The sequence below is a fragment of the Dendrobates tinctorius genome, unplaced genomic scaffold (assembly GCF_039654945.1).
Source record: "Dendrobates tinctorius isolate UK_male_01 unplaced genomic scaffold, ASM3965494v1 ptg000107l, whole genome shotgun sequence".
Taxonomy (NCBI): Eukaryota; Metazoa; Chordata; class Amphibia; order Anura; family Dendrobatidae; genus Dendrobates; species Dendrobates tinctorius.
In genome coordinates, this window is record NW_027361775.1 from 36,582,423 (window position 1) to 36,602,829 (window position 20,407).

General features: G+C 37.5%; 1 protein-coding gene across 1 annotated transcript in view; it reads right to left on the reverse strand.

Moving 5' to 3' along the window:
* LOC141100758 (uncharacterized) overlaps positions 1-20,407 on the reverse strand; it is a 450,303-nt gene that overhangs the window by 289,001 nt on the left and 140,895 nt on the right. The window contains 6 exon segments of the mRNA XM_073589442.1: positions 87-266; positions 6,542-6,620; positions 7,788-7,993; positions 11,714-11,842; positions 11,923-12,063; positions 17,394-17,576. Coding sequence (XP_073445543.1) covers positions 87-266; positions 6,542-6,620; positions 7,788-7,993; positions 11,714-11,842; positions 11,923-12,063; positions 17,394-17,576 — 918 coding nt within the window.

The following is a 20,407-nucleotide window of genomic DNA, read 5'->3' on the forward strand; positions in this document are numbered from 1 at the left end:
ATATGGATGTTAGAAAGAACAAAACATATTGAAAATGATGATTTAAAATGATTAACCTTACATAGAACTAAATGATCGGCACTTACCCAGCAGTCCTTTGGTATTATTCAAGAAGCTGCTTGGAAGACTGGATACAGCAGTCAGCATATTAGACTGGGCTGACACTTGTACAGACAGAGTACCTCCAAAGGTTGCAGTGATCATCATAGAATTATTGCTTTTTAAGAAGACGGCTGAATTGATGTTATTGATATCTGCTTCCATGTCTAGAAATGAAGAGAAATTATAATTTTGATTAAAAGTATTATAAGTGATTGTTTCCTGATCCATAAACATTTATTTTATTTATTATACTTGTTTTCATGTTAAAAACATAACATTTTTATGTATGAAAATAACTTTTAGAAAAAGGTTCATAGAGATGGAGATATTTTTGTGTTTGGTGGAAATTAATATTTTTAGAAAAGCTTATTCAATTTTCTTAAAAAGCATATTCAATTTGTAGTTTGAATTATTGAGATAAAACATGGGTTGTATTATTAATTGAATTGTAAAAAATGCAACAACTAATCCCATAAACAATTAATGCATATAGGACAAGGAAGAGATCCCACAAATGTGTTAAAATCAATATTTTTATTAATCACTATTAAAAGAAATTACACAAAAGAGCAAAATGCCGTTATAGAGGACGCTGAGCATAATACTAGGGAAATAAGATACACACAAAAAAAATTCTTCTGTCACTAACGTCGTACTCACTTTCAAATTGGTTATAGCATATAGTCTGTTTTAAACGCCTGATCTACAGGCCCCCCAAAAAATTCTTCTATTACTAACATCGTAAGGTAGGGTACATCTCACTTTCAAATTGTTTATAGTATCGAGTCTGTTATAGAGGCCTAATCCACAGGCACCAAAAAATTCTTCTGTTAATAATGTCATACAGTAGGGGACATATCGCTTTCAAATTGTTTGTAGCATCTAGTCTGTTACAGAGGCCTGAGTCACAGGCACCAAAACATTCTTGTGCTACTTGAAGTGTACTCAAAAGCTTCACACAGTCAAAAGGAGGAAATTTGCACCAATGGCCAAAATTTTTTTAGCTTGGATCTCTGGGGCAAGAAAAAGTAGGGTCTGGACAGCATCATGACCCTTGTCATCAAACATTAACCCCTTGGGGGAGGTGATCCTGATGAGACTCATATATATGAGGTTCACGCAGAATGAATTCTGCTTTCAGGGCAGGAAGATAAGGATGGTGACTCCAAGGGTGAGGAAGAGGGTGCAGAGAAGAGCGACCAAGGTTATTAGAGCACTGGGGGGTCTGCAAACCAAGACAGGTTATCACATTTGGGGTTATTTAGTTTAAAAAAATGAAGGCTTAAGGGTGATCTTATTACTGTTGGTATATGCAACAGTTGTGGACTTCTTTGTTTGTGTGAAGGAGGACTTTATGCTGATCTGACAATGGATGGCGATGTTGTGTAAAGTTTCCTTGCTTAATGTATTGTAAAAGAAAAAGTCTCTCTTGCACTTTCAGTTTTGTTACTTCTTCCTGATGCAGTGCTAAATGATTGTGCATTTTTCCTTTACCTCATGTTCTGAGAAGTAAAAGCTTGTTATCCCATGTAATCTGCTGTGAAGTTTTCTACTGCAACTGTGGGTATCCAGAAGCTGTGCAACAAGCTGTGCAACAGGTTAAGGGCCCAAGCACCAAGGATCCCAGGCACCAAGGATACCAGGCACCAAGGATCACAGGCTATTAGGACCCCAGACACCCAGGACACCGGAACTCTCAGCAAGATCCTGGCGAATGCAGAAGAATTCTTCAGTACAATTCTTTCCAAAACAAGTAAGACAAATTAAAGATGACGAGTAGTACAGAGCTAAAACCCACAGTAGCTAAGCTGAATAATGAGAACTATCAGTTATGGAAGTTCAAAGTAGAGATTTTATTGTCTAAAGATGATTTATGGGAAGTATTCACTACACATAGACCTGATGAAGATAATCAGACATGGGATAGAAAAAATAGACAAGCAAGATCTACCATCAGCCTATTAGTGGATGATGCTCAATTAATCCACATAAGGAATGAGGATACAGCAAAGGGAATGTGAGAAGCACTAAGAAAGCTACATGAAAGACCCAGCTTAAATCACAAGTTATTTCTGCTAAGAAAGCTTTACAGTATGAGACTAAGTGCAGACAATGACATGCAGAAGCATATATTCTCTATTATGGAAGTGATATCACAGCTGAGATCAATTGGTGAAGATATAAAGGGAAGCTATGTAGCAGCAATATTATTGTGCAGATTACAAGATTAATATACGGCTTTAATAAACGAACTAGAGACAAGACCTGAAACAGACATTACATTAGAGTTTGTGATTAACAGACTTATAGATGAATATCAAAGAAGGAAAAAACAAACAAATGATTCTTCTACTGCAAAAGATAATGGAAATGCTCTTAAAGCTACATAATCAAAAAGACCCTATAATAAAGAGACAAGAGAATGTTTCAGATGTAAGAAAAAAGGACATTTAAAGAAAGACTGTACTATATGGAAAGCAGAACAACAGAAATTACACTATAAATAGAATACACAGAAGGTGAAAAACACAATTTCTGATTCACGTGAAAATAATTGGAATGGCTCATTTAAAGTAACTGATTAGAAATCATCATTGGTTGATTTTAAATAATAAGGAAGCAAAATAACTACAGAAGGTGTTGGACAAGGAATGCTAAACTGTTTTAACAAGTTTGGGCATGATTCAAAAATACTTGTGCAGGATGTATTATATGTTTCAGGATTAGAAGAGGACTGTTATCTGTAAAACATCTAACAGCTAAAGGACTTACTTTAAAACTCAAAGATGATGAATGTACAATCTTAGCAGGAAATAAGGTAATAACCAATGTCAAGGCAGATGAACAATTATATCATCTAAACACATTAAAGGAACAGATGAAGTTGTGTACACATGATCACAAGAATTGTATTCACATGTGGCATAGACGACTAGGACACAGACATCCTGAAAGAAAATGGAACTACAAAGGAAAGAATTGACAAAGGATCTGTTGATATCTGATTGCTCCATTACCGTAAGATGTGAATGTTGTATAAAATCTAAAGCCACAAGGATATCTATTCCTAAAGAATGTGAAATGTAAAGCACAAGACCACTTGATTTGGTACATACTGACGTATGTGGACCCATGAAAGTGACCACATCCGGAGGCAATAGATATATGGTGACTTTTATAGATGAATTCTCAAGACACACAGTCACAGTCTTGATCAAGAACAAAATCGAAGTTTTCAATAAACTAGTAGACTACGTGACAAAGTCGAATAACAAGTTTCAGAGGAAGCCAATTGTCATTAGAAGTGATAATGGAGGTGAATTTACAGGACACAAAATAGAAAACTACTTAAGACAAAATGGTATAGAACATCAAAAGAAAGTTCCATATACATCTGAACAAAATGGAGTAGCAGAAAGGAAAAACAGAACTCTGACTGACATGATAAGGTGTATGCTGACTGATTCCAAACTACCAGAGAAATATTGGGGTGAAGCAGCAATGACAGCTACATATCTACAAAACCGACTTTTTTCTCAGGATGCCTTGGCGGTTTTTTTAAGTCCGGCAGCAAGCGTTCTCTCAAAACGTGTCTTCAGCGCTGCTGGTGGTATTCTGATGGATAAGCACAGCAGGCTCTTCCCTGAAAGTGTAGACCGCCTAACTTTCATCAAGATGAACAAGTCATGGCTCGCCAAGGACTTTTGCACCCCAATCGTAGACTGTACAGACTAGGCATTATTGCATTTTTTACTATGCTGCATTAATCTTGCATAACTGCACGCTCTCATATTTTTAGTGTGGCTTCAGTGACTGCAGTTGCTGCTGCAGATGTTAGCACAAATTTGTGGAAATGTGAGCAGCCATGGTTGGTCTACATCTGCTGGGTCAGCTGTAGTGGTCCCTATTACACTATTTCTACTCTCATGAAATTTATGCCACTTCTGTGGTGCCAAACCTTCATTTTTGGAAATTTGAAAACTCCTGGTTGGGTGTCCACCTGCTGGAATGGGTATAGTGGAAGACCTGTTCGTCCCTATTATAAAATTTGTACACTGTGGTGAAATTGATGCCACTTTGGTGGTGTTGGCCAATAATTTTTGGAAATATGAACACTCCTGGTTGGGTGTGCATCTACTTGAAGGAGTGTAGCGGAAGACCTGTTAATCTCTATTGTACTCTTTATACTGTGGTGACATTGATGCCACTTTGGTGGTGTCCGCCAATAATTTTTGGAAATATAAGCACTCCTGGTTGGGTGTTCATCTGCTGAGTTGGGTGTAGTGGAAGACCTGTCAGTCCCTATTGTACTATTTTTACTCTCGTGAAATTTATGCCACTTTGGTGGTGTCTGCCAATACTTTTTGGAAATGTGAACACTCCTGGTTGGGTGTGCATCTGCTCGATGGCGTGTAATGGAAGACCTGTCGGTCCCTATTATACTATTTCTACACTTGTGAAATTTATGCCATTTTGGTGATGTCAGGCCCACATTTTTTGAAAGTTGAAAACTCCTGGTTGGGTGTCCACCTGTTGGGTGTAGTGGAAGACCTGTCAGTCCCAATAATACTATTTATACTGTGGTGAAATTTATGGCCACTTTAATGGTGTCTGCCAATAATTTTTGGAAATGTGATCACTCCTGGTTGGGTGTCCATCTGCTGGGTTGAGCATAGTGGAAGACCTGTCCGTCCCTATTATACTTTTTATAGTCTCGTGAAATTTATGCCACTTTAGTGGTGTCTACCAATAATTTTTTGAAATGTGAATACTCCTGGTTCTGTGTCCAACTGCTGGGTTGGGTGTAGTGGAAGACCTGTCGGTCCCTATTATACTACTTCTACTATGGTGAAATTGATGGCCCTTTGTTGGTATCTGCTACTAATTTTTGTAAATGTGTAGATATCTGGTTGGGTCTCCTTCATGTGTGTGGCCTGTAGCAGTAGGCCTCTGAAATCATCAAGCCTTCCCTTCATTGGAGTCATCTACCCGTGTTACTACTATCCTTAGATTTTTCTGACAATGGTAGTCTACAAAACTGATATTTGTGCACCTGAGTGTGGCTCAGCATGAAAGCAGGTAGAGCTGTTGTACGTGGTATCTGGGCTCTCAGCAAAGCAGGCTTACACCGATCCCTCACCCACATCATCTTACTTTGACATTCAGTTGAAAGCTGTAAATGCTGGCCCAGACCATGATACCACATGCATGGCTGATTGTGGCAGTGCCTTGCTACAATTTGTACTGTAGGTGAATTGTGGCCACTTTCCTGGTGTCTGTCTCTCATTTGATGTGTTTTCGTGGCTTTTGGGGCCTTCAGAAGACGTTATGCATGCCTTCCATTGATTTGAATGGTTATGTTCAGCGAATATTCGACAAATAAATTGGTGAATATTGCAAATTTAGCGATCGTAATCCGAACCAAACATTTAAATATTTGCTTATCTCTATTCAGGACACTGACTTTGCAGCAACTTGCTACAGTTAGAGCAATCTCTGCATAGTCAAGCATTCCCTTAAAGGCACTATGTACCAAAAATCTTCATAAATAACAGATCTGTAGCTTCTGTCTCCTCAAAGGCATCATCTATCAGCAGGAATGCAGTCATTGCCCGCATAAAGGCAGGAGCCGTCAAAACATGAGCAACCTTTGCTAGCAAGGAAATGCAACTGAAGTTAGAGAGCACACACCTGGAAGAAACATTAGCAGTGTGAGAAGCGAGACTGTTTCTGGCAGCAGAAAATAATTGATTCCTTTTATTATTGATTCCAGCCAGTCTTATTACCCTGAAAATAGGGCTCTTCAGCGAAACTCCAGGAGAACTTGATGTCAAAGACCTCTACAAGTGATAATGGAGATCGATACAAAGTCTTGCGAACATGTTCCGGGACAGGGGATGCACGCAATAATTATCAACGGTGCAACCACTGATAAACTGGCAATCTAATGGGCCCAATCTCATCATTGGTGACCTTGTTCTTGTGAAAGATTGTCAAACTCACAGAAACCAGTGGCCACTTTGTCTAGTTACTGCAACGTTCCCTAGCAAAGACAGAAATGTCAGTAAAGTAGAAGTGATGATGACCAGAGGAGAAGAACCCAAAGTAATTAGATACTAACTGCCTGTAAATCCTTAGCCCAAAAGTGAAAAAAGCTAAGTCCCAGATAATCCCTTTAACTATTAATTTTACTTATAGAGTAAAATAGAATGACAGTTTTTAACTCTGCATTGACTCTAGTAAGTAGAAAGCACTGCTTTATGAACATTATCCATTTTCCCAAATCTACTGTTCATATCATCTAATCTTACATGTTGGGGGAAGGAAGGATACATTTTATCTGCTTCTGTTTCCACTTTTGGTACTAATGCGTGCAAAGGCAAATCTTTAATATCTTAGACTTAGCATAATTCATGCTAATAAAACAAAATTCACTTACCTTGTGAATAACTGAATAATACTTTCTGACCATCCAGGAAAGCATTTATAATGTTAGAATTATGTAGATACCACTCCACCTGGAAATTAAAAAATAAATTATCTTATGCTCTAAAATAATGGCAAAGATCAAAACATAGTACTATTATTCACAAGTTTTCTATTTCATGGTGCTTTACCTATCATTAATAGGGATATACTATGCAGATATGTGAAATATCTATGATGCCACCAATAATAGGTGTGGACAATAGTTAAAGAGTAGAGATGAGCCAAAAGAAACAGTGGAATTCTACTCAAATTTACAAAAACCGCATTTGCCAATATGAAGATTTTTTTGGCGTGACTCCCTTCCTCAAGAATTTAGAAAAACAACAGCTGTTGGCCATAATTTTTTGGAACCATAAACGGTCATCAAAATGATGAATAAAAACAAAAACCTTGTACTCACCTCTCCAGCCGCTCTGCTCCACACTGCCTCCAGTCTATTCCTCACCGCATATTCCAATCTGCAACTTTGCGGTGATCTTTGAAGGCACATGCGCAGAACCCGTCTAGGCTTAGCAAACTCACAAGCCTCATTCTAGCAAACATGGCCTGGGAATTTTACCACTGCCGATGCGAAGATGCAAAGAGAACCAGACCCGTGGTAGGGAGTAGCAGAGAGGCCAGAGAGGTTATAGGTGAGGTGATTATGATTTTTTAAAATTTTTTACAAATATTTTTGTTACGCTCTGGGGACTAGAGAGACCAGGCATAATGAGAATTATTAAATTCAGTGAGAATAAATTATCTACAATTCAAAAGACACACGATCATGCAAAGTCGAATTTTGCCTGATCCGCTCATCTCTATTAAATAAGCACATGCATTACTTCATAAAGACTAGAAGAATTAGGTAACAATGGGTCAAAAACGCAATGTGCTCGTTTATTCATCTGTGGTGTTTTTAGTCACTTTTCTTTTTTGTCTTGTGGTGCTCACTGATCATTTTTGCAAGAAGTTCATCTAAATGGAGCAAGTGATTCATACATTTTGTGCATTGTCCCAAATTTGCACAAATTCCTTGAAGAATTTGATGCAAATCAATAAGTCACTAATTAATAGGTATTTACACCAAAAAACAGTTGGCAATGCAATGATGAATCGGGCTCAATGTGTAGACTGACATAACATTGACTGTTTACCACCTTATTATAAAACATATTTTACCAAACATTTGTCTCCATAATTATTCTGATACTAACTTTAACACTAGCATTGCTTGATGTGTAATGCACTGCAAAGGCCTGGAAGTTTGTGGCATTCGCTTGTTCGGTCTGCACTGTACGACCTTGTAGAATTAACAAGATTTCTGAGTCAGATGCATTAAGAAGCGTGAAATCCCCAAGTCCATTAAATGTGTAGGATAACCCATCTAGAGTCGTAATGTGAGGATCTCCAAACATCCATCCTATAACAAAGATTAATAAATTATTTAGACTCTTGTTTCAAATATGTATTTATTACTGATGAAAGTTAGCATCATTTTTGTGAAATTCATTTTAAAATTCTACATAATGAAATATATGTACTTTTTAAACTTGATAGTCAAAAAAGTTTATTTTTACAATGATTTAATAAAAAAAGCAAAATTGCTCAAAATAGTAAAATAACAATATATTTTCTTTAATAATTCTTCTCCATTCCCTCACTACTACTGTTTAGCTTCCCTGCTGCATAATACACTCGATTGATGGGCATATTATCACAGACCACGGTAAAAACACATCAACTATAGTGACATCACTAGAGTAGCCTGTGTCTGTATGGCCATCTCCTGTGACATGTTGTTATTATGGGTTATATATTATTATGAGGGTAAGTAAACAAAAATGTCTGGAAGACGGGGAAACAATCAGAGTAAGAGTTCGTGCACACAACTGTATTTTCGGTCCAAATGTTGTCCATGAAAAAATTAACAGCACGCAGCCCCCCGAGGAAGCCCACACAAAATGCGCTTTGGGGCTGCCGTTCTTCTGCATATCCACATACAGGTTACTATGGGTGAGACATTTTCCTAATCATGCATGTCCTGTCTTCCTAACAATACTTTTACAAGCTGTACTGTTTTTTCAAATGTTTATATCATTATTATTGTTGTTATTCTCTTGTAAACATCATGGTATACTCATATTTAAATATTGAGGAGCCCTGATTAAATATATTTGGCATTTTCCCATATGGGATATCAGGACCCAGGCACTTTCATAGTTTACTCTTGATTTTTACCTAGTGATTCCTGGGGAACTGACACTACAGTTGGCTCCAATTGTTATTACCTGTTTATCTTAATTCCCATACCTGTTACCAATTTTTGAGTATTGGATGTTCACTGACACCATGTGCCATTGCCCCTAACTACTTGCTTTTTATGTATCTAGTGTAATAGCTATTGATATGTCATGTAATAAAGAACCTTGCATTTTTCATTATATTCTGGATTCTGTACTCCAAGTCTCTTTTAGGATAATCACTCAGACCCTTGTTACTAACAATGTAAAAAAAACAGCATGCACCAGTTTAAATTGGGTGAGACTCACCCACTCACATCTGTAGGTGCACAAAAAACCCATAATCCAAACGTAAAGCCTCCATTTTTTACGGATACATTGGGATTCACTAACATAGGAAACTGTAGATAATCTTGAAAAGTCACTGGACAACATGTTTTTTTTCAAAATAGCATTTATTGACTGTTTTAGTAGGATTTCATCCCATTTCACTACCAGAGGTGTGTTTAGAGAGTGGAAGAAGAGGGTTGCATTGACAATCCAACACAATGGGCAGCACTTTGAACACATTTTATAAGTAGTCATAAACTTGTAAATAACTCATGAAAGAATAAAGTTACTTTAAAACCAAGCACACCATTGTTTTTCTTGTGAAATTCTCAATATGTTTGATGTGTCACATGACCCTCTTCCCATTGGAAAAAATAAAGTTGGATTCAAATTGCTGACTTCAATATGGCCACCATGGTGACCACCCATCTTAAAAAGTTTCCCCCCTCTCATATACTAAAGTGCCACAAACAGGAAGTTGATATCACCAACCATTCCCATTTTATTTTGATGTATCCATATAAATGGCCCACCCTATACATGTTTCAATAATGCCAAGAAAGTGTTTAAATTGTCGAGACAATTTCTGTTATGTGTGTGGTGAACTGATGTTCAAGAGTCAGAGACAAAATTTTACGCTACTTGTAAAAAAGTGTTATGAGCTTTATTTCGGATGTAAAATTGGTGATCTCCAAAAGGTACGAATGTTAGGCTTCTTATTGGTTGGAAAAATAATTCATATGATATGTCACTTGCCATTCTGATGGTTTTTGGAGGGAACCGAAGGCCCATTTAACAAATTGCTATTTTTACTTGATAAACTTTAAAAAAAAAATCAGCAAAATATACAAGTAATTACACTAATTTGCCATCTGCAGTGAGGCTTGTTTTACATAGCAAAGAGCTTCCTATACTCAAGTGTCCTTATTTTTCGACTGTGACAGCTCTTTCTCTGACCTTTCTCACACTGAAGATGAAGCATACAGCAATGTGAAGTAATTCTACTTTTGAACCAAATTGTTCATCAAAACCTCACTTCTCACTTCTTATCAGAAGAAGATATGAACGACCTTATCTGAAATTTAGACGTATCTAAACAACAGTCAGGGCTTCTAAGTACGTGGCTAAAAAGGATGGAGCTTACACTGTGTAGACAGGAGAATATGCAGGTATCAAAGCCAAGAGAGTGATTTCAAAAACTATTTCTCTGAATAGGAATGCATAGTGTTTGTAATATTTGTTCTGTTATGGAGGTCCTTGGACATTAACACCAGGCAGATGAGTGGCGATTGTTCATAGATTCATCAAAAATTAGTTTAAAGGCCAATCTTTTGCATAATGGTAATAACCTCTCATCAATACCTGATGTGCATGCTACTGATATGAAAGAGACACATTAAAATATGAAACTGCTGTTAGAAAAAATCCAGTATGAAAAATATAACTGGATTATCTGTGGAGAATTGAGGATGATTGAATGGAAAATCAGAGATAAGAAGTCTCACTGTATTCGAAAACAATGCTCTAAATGTGAATCTCTTGTTCATGGACAAATCAATGTGTCAAATGTACCTTTAGTGAATTCTGAAATAGTATATTTACCTGCACTGCGTATTCAAATAAGATTGATGAAACAATTTGTCAAAGAACTTGATAAAAAATCAGGTGCATTTATACATTTGAAATGTAAATTTCCCAAAAGTTAGTGATGCAAAGCTGAAAGAAATCATTTTTTATAGGGCCACAAATAAGATTGGTGATGGATGATGAACAATGTTTAGGAACTATTACATCCATAGCGAATAGCAGCCTGGCTGTCCTTCAAAAATGCTTTCTCTTCTTTTTTCAAAAATCATAAAGCAGAAAACTACGGTGATATAATGAGTGATCTTGTGAATTCATACCAAGTTATGGGATGCAACATGTCCTTAAAACTTTATTTCTTGACCTCCCACCTGGACTTCTATCCAGAAAATCATGGTGCTGTCATTAACCAGCATGGGTAGCATTTTCATTAGCAGATTTCTACAAAAGAATGGAGGTACCGAGGCAAGTGGTGCTCCAGTATGCTGGTTGACTATTGCTGGACCATGAAGAGAGACATCTCAGAAGCAAAATATTCCCGTAAATCATCATCACAAATGTTCTAGGTAAGTTGTAATTCATATAATGTTGACTACATAACTTTTTTTAATATTTCTATAAAACTTGAAATGTGTGCCACAAAAAGACCCTGCCTGATGAAAAAAATCTGAAAGCATATTTGAATTTAGCAAGATAAATAAATTTAAATCAAGTTAATTATGTTTTTGTGAAAAAAAATGAATTGCATACAGATGAGAAGTGTGAAAAAAAATCATCCAAGTTTTCTGGATGAAACTGATGATTTTTATATGCCCATGTGAACCTGGCCTGAAGTGAGAAAAAAGCGAGGAATTAAAAAGAGTAGGTAAGTATATTAAGAAATGTATTTTGACTTACAGTACTATTATTTCATAATTGCTTTCATTATAGATGACCATAATGTAAATTGTACATTATCTTATGTAATGTTATGGCTTATCTCTTACCTGGCCTTTGTGGTCTGTAGTCTTGACAGTTAATTGGTGGTCTCTTCTGCTTGTACATAGAGCAGAACTGAGGATCATCTACATCATTGCAGCACCAGTCGTATGCCTGAAGTTCTGCATCTAGTACATCTAGGTAATAAACCATATTAATTTAATTTAATCTTTTTTACAAGTAGACCTGTTGTTTTATAATAAATCTTCTCACTCACTATTGCTCGATGAATGAAAAGTCCATGTCCGTTCCTGGAATCCCTCCAAGAACTGGTCCTTGCGGTAGTATACACATCTCACACCTGCATTGTGCCAGTTAGGAGACGTGCTGCGGAAAAGTTTGGTGTAGTCTGACTCGCCTAAAAGTAAAAGACATATATAAGATATATTGTAAATACAAATAGATTGCAGAATAAATGAAACTTTACTACAAGATTAGCTTTTGTTAACCTCTTCATGATTGGGCTATTTTCGTGGGTTTATTTTTCAATTTAATTTTTTCCTCCCTTTCTTCCAAGAGCCATAACTCTTTTATTCTTCCATCCGCATATCCGTATGAGGGCTTTTTTTTTTTGCGGGCAAAGTTGTACTTTTGAAAGTCAACATTCATTTTATGTAGTGAACTTAAAATTGGGAAAAAATAAATGCAAGTGTGTTGAAATTACAGAAAAAGAGTAATTCCACAATTGTATTTTGTTTTCTTTATCTACCATGTTCACTATATGGTAAAACGGATCTGGCAATATGATTCTCCAGGTCAGTATGATAACACAGATAGCAAATGTCATTTTTTTAAATTTAATTAGTAAAAAAAAATTCAGAAATTTGCAACAAAATTTTCTTTTGTTTTTGTCACTATTTTCCAAGACCCATAATGTTTTCAGTTTTCAGAATATGGGGCTGTGTCGGGGCTTAGTTTTGCTCCCTGAGCTCATGTTTTACTCATACCATTTTGGGTTAGATATGATGTTTTGATCTCCTCTTATTGCATTATGATTCACTTTTTACCGTACTTGTTAGTCCCCTTAGGATTTGAGGTTGCAATCATCAAATCGCATTTGCTATAAATAGCAGTGCATCAGTACTGCTACACTGGGGAAAAATGTATTTGGTACAATGCTGATTTTGCAAGTTTTCTCACCTACAAAAAATGGAAAGGTCTGTAATTTTTATCATATGTACACTTCAACTGTGAGAGACAAAATCTAAAAAAACAGAAAATCACATTGTATGATTTTTACATAATTAATTTTATTGCTTGAAATAAGTATTTGATACAGTAGAAAAATAGAATTTAATATTTGGTACATTTACAGAGGTCAGACTTTTCCTGTAGTTCTTGATGAAGCTTGCACACACTGCATCAGGGATTTTGGCCAACTCCTCCATACAGGTCTCCAAATCTTCTCCATTGAGTTTCAGCTACCTTCAAAGATTTTTTATTGGGTTCAGGACTGGAGACTGCCTAGGACAATCCAGTACCTTGAAATGCTTCTTGTGGAGCCAGTCCTAATTGTTATGCTGAAAGACCCAGCCATGACCCATCTTCAATGCTCTTACTGAGGAAATTAGGTTGTTGGCCAAAATTTTGTGATACATGACCCCATCTATCCTCCATTCAGTACATTGCAGCTGTCCTGTGTTAATAATGGTAATGTTTGAGACTTTGGTCCCTGCTATCTTCAGGTCAATGACCAGGTCCTCCCATGTAGTTCTGGGCGTATTCTTAACCTTTCTCAGAATCATCCTTACCCCACAAAGTCGAGAGCTTGCATGCAGCCCCAGACTGAGGAGAATTGACAGTCATTTTGTGTTTCTTCCATTTTCTAATAATTGTGCCAACAGTGTTGCATTTTCACCAAGCTGCTTGCCTATTGTTACTGTCCTGTAGCCCAACCCAGCCTTCTGCAGGTCTACAATTTTGTCACTGCTATCCTCAGACAGCTTTTTGGTCTTTACCAATGAAGAGAGGTTGGGGTGTGATTGAGTCTGTGGTCAGTTGTCTTTTATACAATTAACAAGTATAAACAGACACAATTAATATAGGTAATAAGTGCAGAGTAGGAGGACTTCTTAAAGAAAAACGAACAGGTCCGTGCTAGCCAGAATTCTTGCCGGTTGGTAGGTGAGCAAATACTTATTTCATGTAATTTAATGCAATGTAATTATTTAAAAATCATAAAATTAGATTTTATGGATTTTTTCAGATTCTGTCTCTCACAGTTGACGTGTACCTATGATAAAAATTTCAAATCTCTTCATTCATTGTAGTAGAAAATCTTGCAAGACCAGCAGTATATCAAATACGTATTTTCCCCTCTGTCTGTATTGCTAAAATTATGATGTTCTGTGAACACCAGCTAAAGTTTGGCTTTCACAGGACAGTTGTAATGACAAGCAAAGGGGTTTTCAGCAGACCTCTGGCTTTCATGGCTTCTCATTGGCTTCCAGCAATCATGTCACAGGCATGCAAATGTGTGCATGGAGTGATGTGCCCCTACCCACATTTGTGCCAATGTCAGAGATTGACTAAGGCATTTAAATATGTTAACAGGTCTGCTCTGCCTGTAATTGTTAGAGGCACATGATGGCTGATTGCAAGTCGCATCAAAGGCAAGGACATGACATATGATGTATTCTGCATTTTGAAGATAAGAAAATAAGCTGCACCAGAACTCTACAGATTAATTTAATGTTCCTGCTCTGGTATAGTGTGTGGTTGAAGAGCTTTAAAGTAGATACAGTGTCTGCTGTTGCTACTGCTGCTGATGTTACTAACAATTTTTGCAAATGTGCAGACTTCAAGTAGTGTCTCCATCTGATGGCTTGCCAGTAGTGGAAAGGATGTCAGAGGCCCTTTATATTATTCCTACTTTGAGGAAATTGATGAAACTTTCGTTGTGTCTTCCCCTAATTTTTGGAAATGACTGGACCCTAAGTTGAGTCTCCTTCATGTGTGTTGCTAGAATTTGGCAGGCTCTGAGAGCACCAGGCCTACATCTGTCACTCATCTACCTGTTACTGATTAATTTTAAAGCTAGAAATGCTGGTCCAAGCCCTGGCCTTGCCCCTTGCATCCACGCGGGGAGAAACAAGGGTAATTCTGGTTTCACGTCTGAGGACTGTACTGTGTGTGTGATATTAAGTTGGAAGAAGAGGAGGAGAGGCCACTTGATGCAGCGGTTGCCATCCTTTGGAGCAAATGCTCTTTCTGGCCTTCATCTACAAGGCGTTCTGCTGTTCGGCTGCCAAAGAAAGGGAGTCGAGTAACCGTCCAGTAACACAAGTTGTCAGTTGTTTTTGGATAGGGTGAGCCAATGTTTGTTCAGTAAAGCCTTCAGTAACATTACCACCTACTTCACGTACACTTTGAGCACCAAATCTATTCCCCCTTACACCACAACCTTGCTTTTTCACACTCATGTTGGATGCACCTTTTCCCTCTTTTAACCAGCTTTTTCACAACCCTAAGCCCAGACATGTCAGTCACCTGTCACTAAATTAACAATTAGTAATTATTGACTGATCAAGTGTGGCTAGACAACAGAAATAGTACAAAAGATTAATATGTTGAAATATGGACTGGTGGCTGGACCACACAATTAGCACTAAAGATTTGGATGCTAAAATGTGAACTGGTGGCAAGACCACAGAATTAGAGCTAAAGATTTTGATTATGAAATGAGGCCTAGGGCGTGCACCAGAGAATTATCCCAAACTATTTTGATCATGAAATGAGGTCTGGTGCCTGAACCAGACTATTATTCAAAATGATTTGTATTATTAAATGAAGTCTTGTGCCTGCACCAAGGTATTAACCCAAATGATTTTGATTATTAAATGAGGTCTGGTGCCTGCACCAGACTATTATGCAAAATGATTAGAATTATGAAATGAGGTCAGGTGCCTGCACCAGAGTATTATTACAGAAGATTTGGATTAGGAATGAGGTATGGCACTGCACCAGACTATTATCCAAACAATTTGGATTATGAAATGAGATCTGGTTCCTGCACCAGAGTATTATCCCTCAAAAAATTAATCTGCACCTGAGTATTGTCCCAAACGATTTGAATTATGAAATGAGGTCTGATAACGGCACCAGAGTATTATCCCAAATTATTTGGATTATGAAATGAGGAGTGGTGCCTGCACCGGAGTATTATCCAAAATGATTTGTATTATGAAATGAGGTCTGGTGCTTGCACCAGAGTATTATCCCAAACAATTTGAATTATGAAAATGAGGTCTGGTACCTGCATCAGATTGTTAGGCCAATCGATTTGCGTTATGAAATGAGGTCTGGTGCCTGCACCAAAGTATTAGCCCAAACAATTTGGGTTATGAAATGAGATCTGCTGCCTGCACCTTAGCATTATACCAAAAGATTTGGATTATGAAATGAGGTCTGGTGCCTGCACCGGAGTATTATCTAAAATGATTTGGATTATGAAATGAGGTCTGGTGAATGCATCAGGGTATTATCCAAAACGATTTGTATTATGAAATGAGGTCTGGTGCTTGCACCAGAGTATTAACCAAAACAATTTGAATTATGAAAATGAAGTCTGGTACCTACACCAGATTATTAGGCCAATCGATTTTCATTATGAAATGATGTCTGGTGCCTGCACCAGAGTATTAGCCCAAACGATTTTGATTAGGAAATGTTGACTCTGGCCTGCACAACACTTTAGCCCTAAAGATTTTGATGAGCAAATGGGGCCTCCTGGCTGAACCCCAATATTAGGCCTAACAATTTTGATTAGTAAATGGGGCATCCGTAATCATGACTGCAATACAGTTTTAGCCCAGATGATTTTAAGTAGGAAATGTGGACTTCGGACTGTACAACACTATGAGCACAAACTAGTTAGATGCTGGAAGCTAACAATTAACAAGTTAACTTGCAGCAGCAGGAGCAGCCTCTCTGTGCTTTTACGCTGAAAAAATAGCATCAGGCTCCAGCAAAACAACATGTCCTCTTTTTACATGGAGAGGGACATGTGATTCCGGCAGCCAATTACAGAAGCCCTTGTGGCATGACGTGGATGGTTTCTGAGCTCGGAATATACACACTTTAAGTTAAAAAAAATACACTCCTTTGCTCTTCTGACCTATACACCCCCTCCCCTCATAAAACACATCCCCCAGCTCATCATACAGAACCTCTATCCTGTCCAAAGTCATAACAAAATCATTAGTAGAAACGTGATTATTTCCCGATCTGTGACCGAATTTTGCTGAATTTTAGGAGAAATGCTTGGAAAACCAAACACAAATCCAAGTGTGCTACATTCATGCCAAATTTCAGATTGGCGAACGTTTTCTGAACAAGTTCTCTGATCTCTAGTAATAATGTGCCCATACAGATAGAAAAAGCTTCGTTGGAGTAAGTCACCTCAATTTCAATTTTGATTTAAAGCAAAAATTTGAGTAAGGTTAGACTCAATGGTATCTTAGGATGTGCAGCCTGACAATTAAAAAAAATAATATACTCATTGGCATGTTTATGAAAAATAAAAAGTTTGTCACTGTAATATGCGAGTAAGTTGCTAAGCTCAAAGTCAATATGGCACTGTGCTAAGAATACAGTGATGGAGAGCAGCCTAGGTGGAGTCACCATAACTGTCCCCATTTTTGTTTAGGTGATACATATTCATAAGGAATAAGGCCCAGGATTCTTTACCTGCTCTTGTGGCTCTGAAGCGGGAATCAGCCTGTGCCTGCTGGAATAAACAGGGGCATGACAGCAAACCAGAGTTCCACTGTGAGGGATCTTCACTCTGATTGTTCAACCAATTGAGACATTTCATGCGACTGTTCTCCATTGTTGAATCATTCAGTTGGTACATCCATAGACCTCTCACATCTGCAAAAGTAAGGAAAGGAAATAATGCAGCAGAAATAGAACAATGTAATAATAACAACCAAAATATCTGCATTTTAAAAATAATTTGTCTGTGGAACTTCTCTAACGATTCAGTCAGTTTCAGAGAATTGATTGCAATCTATAAAGCAAAGAGTTTGCAAGTTTGCACTTCATGCATACTAAACTGGCTTTTTAATAGACTGCAGCAATGGCTGGTAAAGGCTGGTAAACTAGGCAACTGCGGAATTAAGTATCCCTCTATTCTTGAGAAAGGAAGGATTTTCCATAATTGAATTGCAAAGTTGCTTGTTTTTACAAACACTTGGCAATTTTAACCATTTATAAAGATGAGACAAAACCCTTTAATAAGTTTGTTAAATTTATACCTGTCCACGTGCCTGAGAACAATTTTATGTCAGCAGAGGCCACAAGATGCCATCGCCCCCTGCTGTTAAGATATGTAAAGATGAAAATAGCCAGCTCACCACAAATAGATATTCAGGGCTCAGCATCTTTCCACTGTCCTGATACGCCTTGCAAACTCAAAGTAAGAATGGTCCAGGTCAATAATAAAATGTATTCAATGTTTTTTCTAAAATGTTTAAAATAGGTAGAGCAAATCCATAAAAAATCCATAATACTAAAGCATTTCTGGCACCAAGAGCTCTCACTCATTGTGTATGGATAAGAGGAATGCTATTGATTTAAAATACTTTCCATCCCAATTAACACATGGTTGGGCTAATTGGTGTAAATTAACGTATTTAAGTTTGCATGAGCACACCAAAATGGTCAACATGAGAAAAGGGGAAAAGGATTTTCACAGTGCTCACCAGAGTATCACAGGACCACGGGTGTCCATTTCAATGTGGCTGGAATCCACTTGTAAATGCAGGCAAAAAAGGAAAAACCAGCACCAGGTGATTTCCATAAAAATTCAAATTTTGTTTGTTATTTAATCCACTGATTGTAAAAACTTAAAAACATACATGTCATTGAATGTCGAGGGGCAAACATCCCCCGCACGCCTGACTCGTTTCGGACTTTATATCCTTACTCATAGGCATGAGATTGTAGATAGTAAAGTATATCCTACATATTAAATTTTTCAATGTGAGTACTCAATTATGTAAACCAGAAAAATCTAAAGAACAATTATGAAATAAATTACTCAGATAATCAGGTTGGTATTCTGTTTTGCAAAGATTTACATTTTCACTTTAGTATACGCTTTGCAGACTATCAAACCACATTTGAAAAACTCTTTCACATCTAATCAAGTACCTATATGTTGTTCACCCATTTAGACACAAACCTGGGTCTTGGGACTGAGACTCTAGTAGTATGTTTGGTGTGCTCCAAGATCTGTTGTTTTTGTGTTTGTGCTTGTATTCATTCCTCCTAGGATCCCTTTCATCCAGCCTGCTGCACTTAAAATTCCTGTGTGTGTCAAGTCCTCGCTGTACAGGTGTCTTCCTGAATCAATGCCCAGGGGTCATGTGCCTACCTGAACCTAAGACTTAAAGGATCCATACCACCTGGTGAACCTAACAAGCATCGTGCAATACAGCATCCAATACAATATCTATCTGTAAAAGAGGTAAATTTCTAGTGAATATATATTTTATTTTATTAATTTATTGAATTAGTTGCTGCATTCCAAGACCAATGCCAATGCCCTTCTCTGGGCATTGGTTTCATATTCCAGGTGCTGGGTAGTCACTGGTACTTCCACTCCCAGTGTTTCTGCAAGCCATAGTAAGCTGGGAGAGGAGGAAATACCAGTGACTGGCCAGCGCCTGTGCAGTAGGAATATGAAGCCAAAGCCTAGAGAAAGGCGGAACACTGAAGAGGAATGACAGCACTAGGACTACGCAGGCGCAAGATTACAAAATGGAAACTACATCACAGGCACACAATGATGGTGTGGGGGGTGATACACATGATATTGGGAGTGCAGAGGCAGAGTTGTCTTCCGGGCAGAGTCCTCTCCATAGCCTAGAAGAGCTCATTTACATAAAGTGATAAAAGCAGATTTCTCAACAACAAGGCATCAGATATGAGGCATACAGGTAGGACTTTTTCAGCAATCTATAACCTGTATACCCATATTATTAGGTAAACTAGATCAAAAGTAGTGACAGATGATCTTTGAAACATGATACTGGACATATGATAAATTAGAAGGACTATTTTGTTCAGGAGAGGTGATGTTATAACATTTTTTAAAACTACATTTTTTTTGTTCTTCAAGTACTGTATATGCTAATTAACAAATATTTCAAAACAAGAGGAGTGGTGACTGCAAACTAATTATTTTCAAAAAAGAGAGGTCTGGTAAATGTTTAAGTTAAATATTAGGACTACGTATGACTTGAATTTAAAGGAATCATGTAGCACAACTAAATTTCAAATAGCATTAAGTTGGATACTCACATTCAATCGTTTAATATATAATTGTAAAAAATTTTTTTTTTTGCATTTTATGTTTTTTTTTCTTTTCCTTGATCATTTTATGTATTCTTCTCCCATCTAACTAAATATCTCATTCATGTTATAATTAATGTTATCTTATGTTGTTGTTATTGCTGTTACCTCCTAGAGTTCCAATACCACTTAAGGCCCCGTTACACATAACGATGTCCCAGCGATCCCACCAACGATCCGACATGGATGGGATCACTGGGACATCGTTAGGCTGATCGCTGGTGAGCTGTCACATAGACAGTCCCTCCAGCGATCAGGACCAAGCTGGTTTCTAACCATGGAAACTGGCATACACGCTGGTTTCCAAGGTAAACATCAGGTATCTAAGAGCCGCGCAGCTCCTG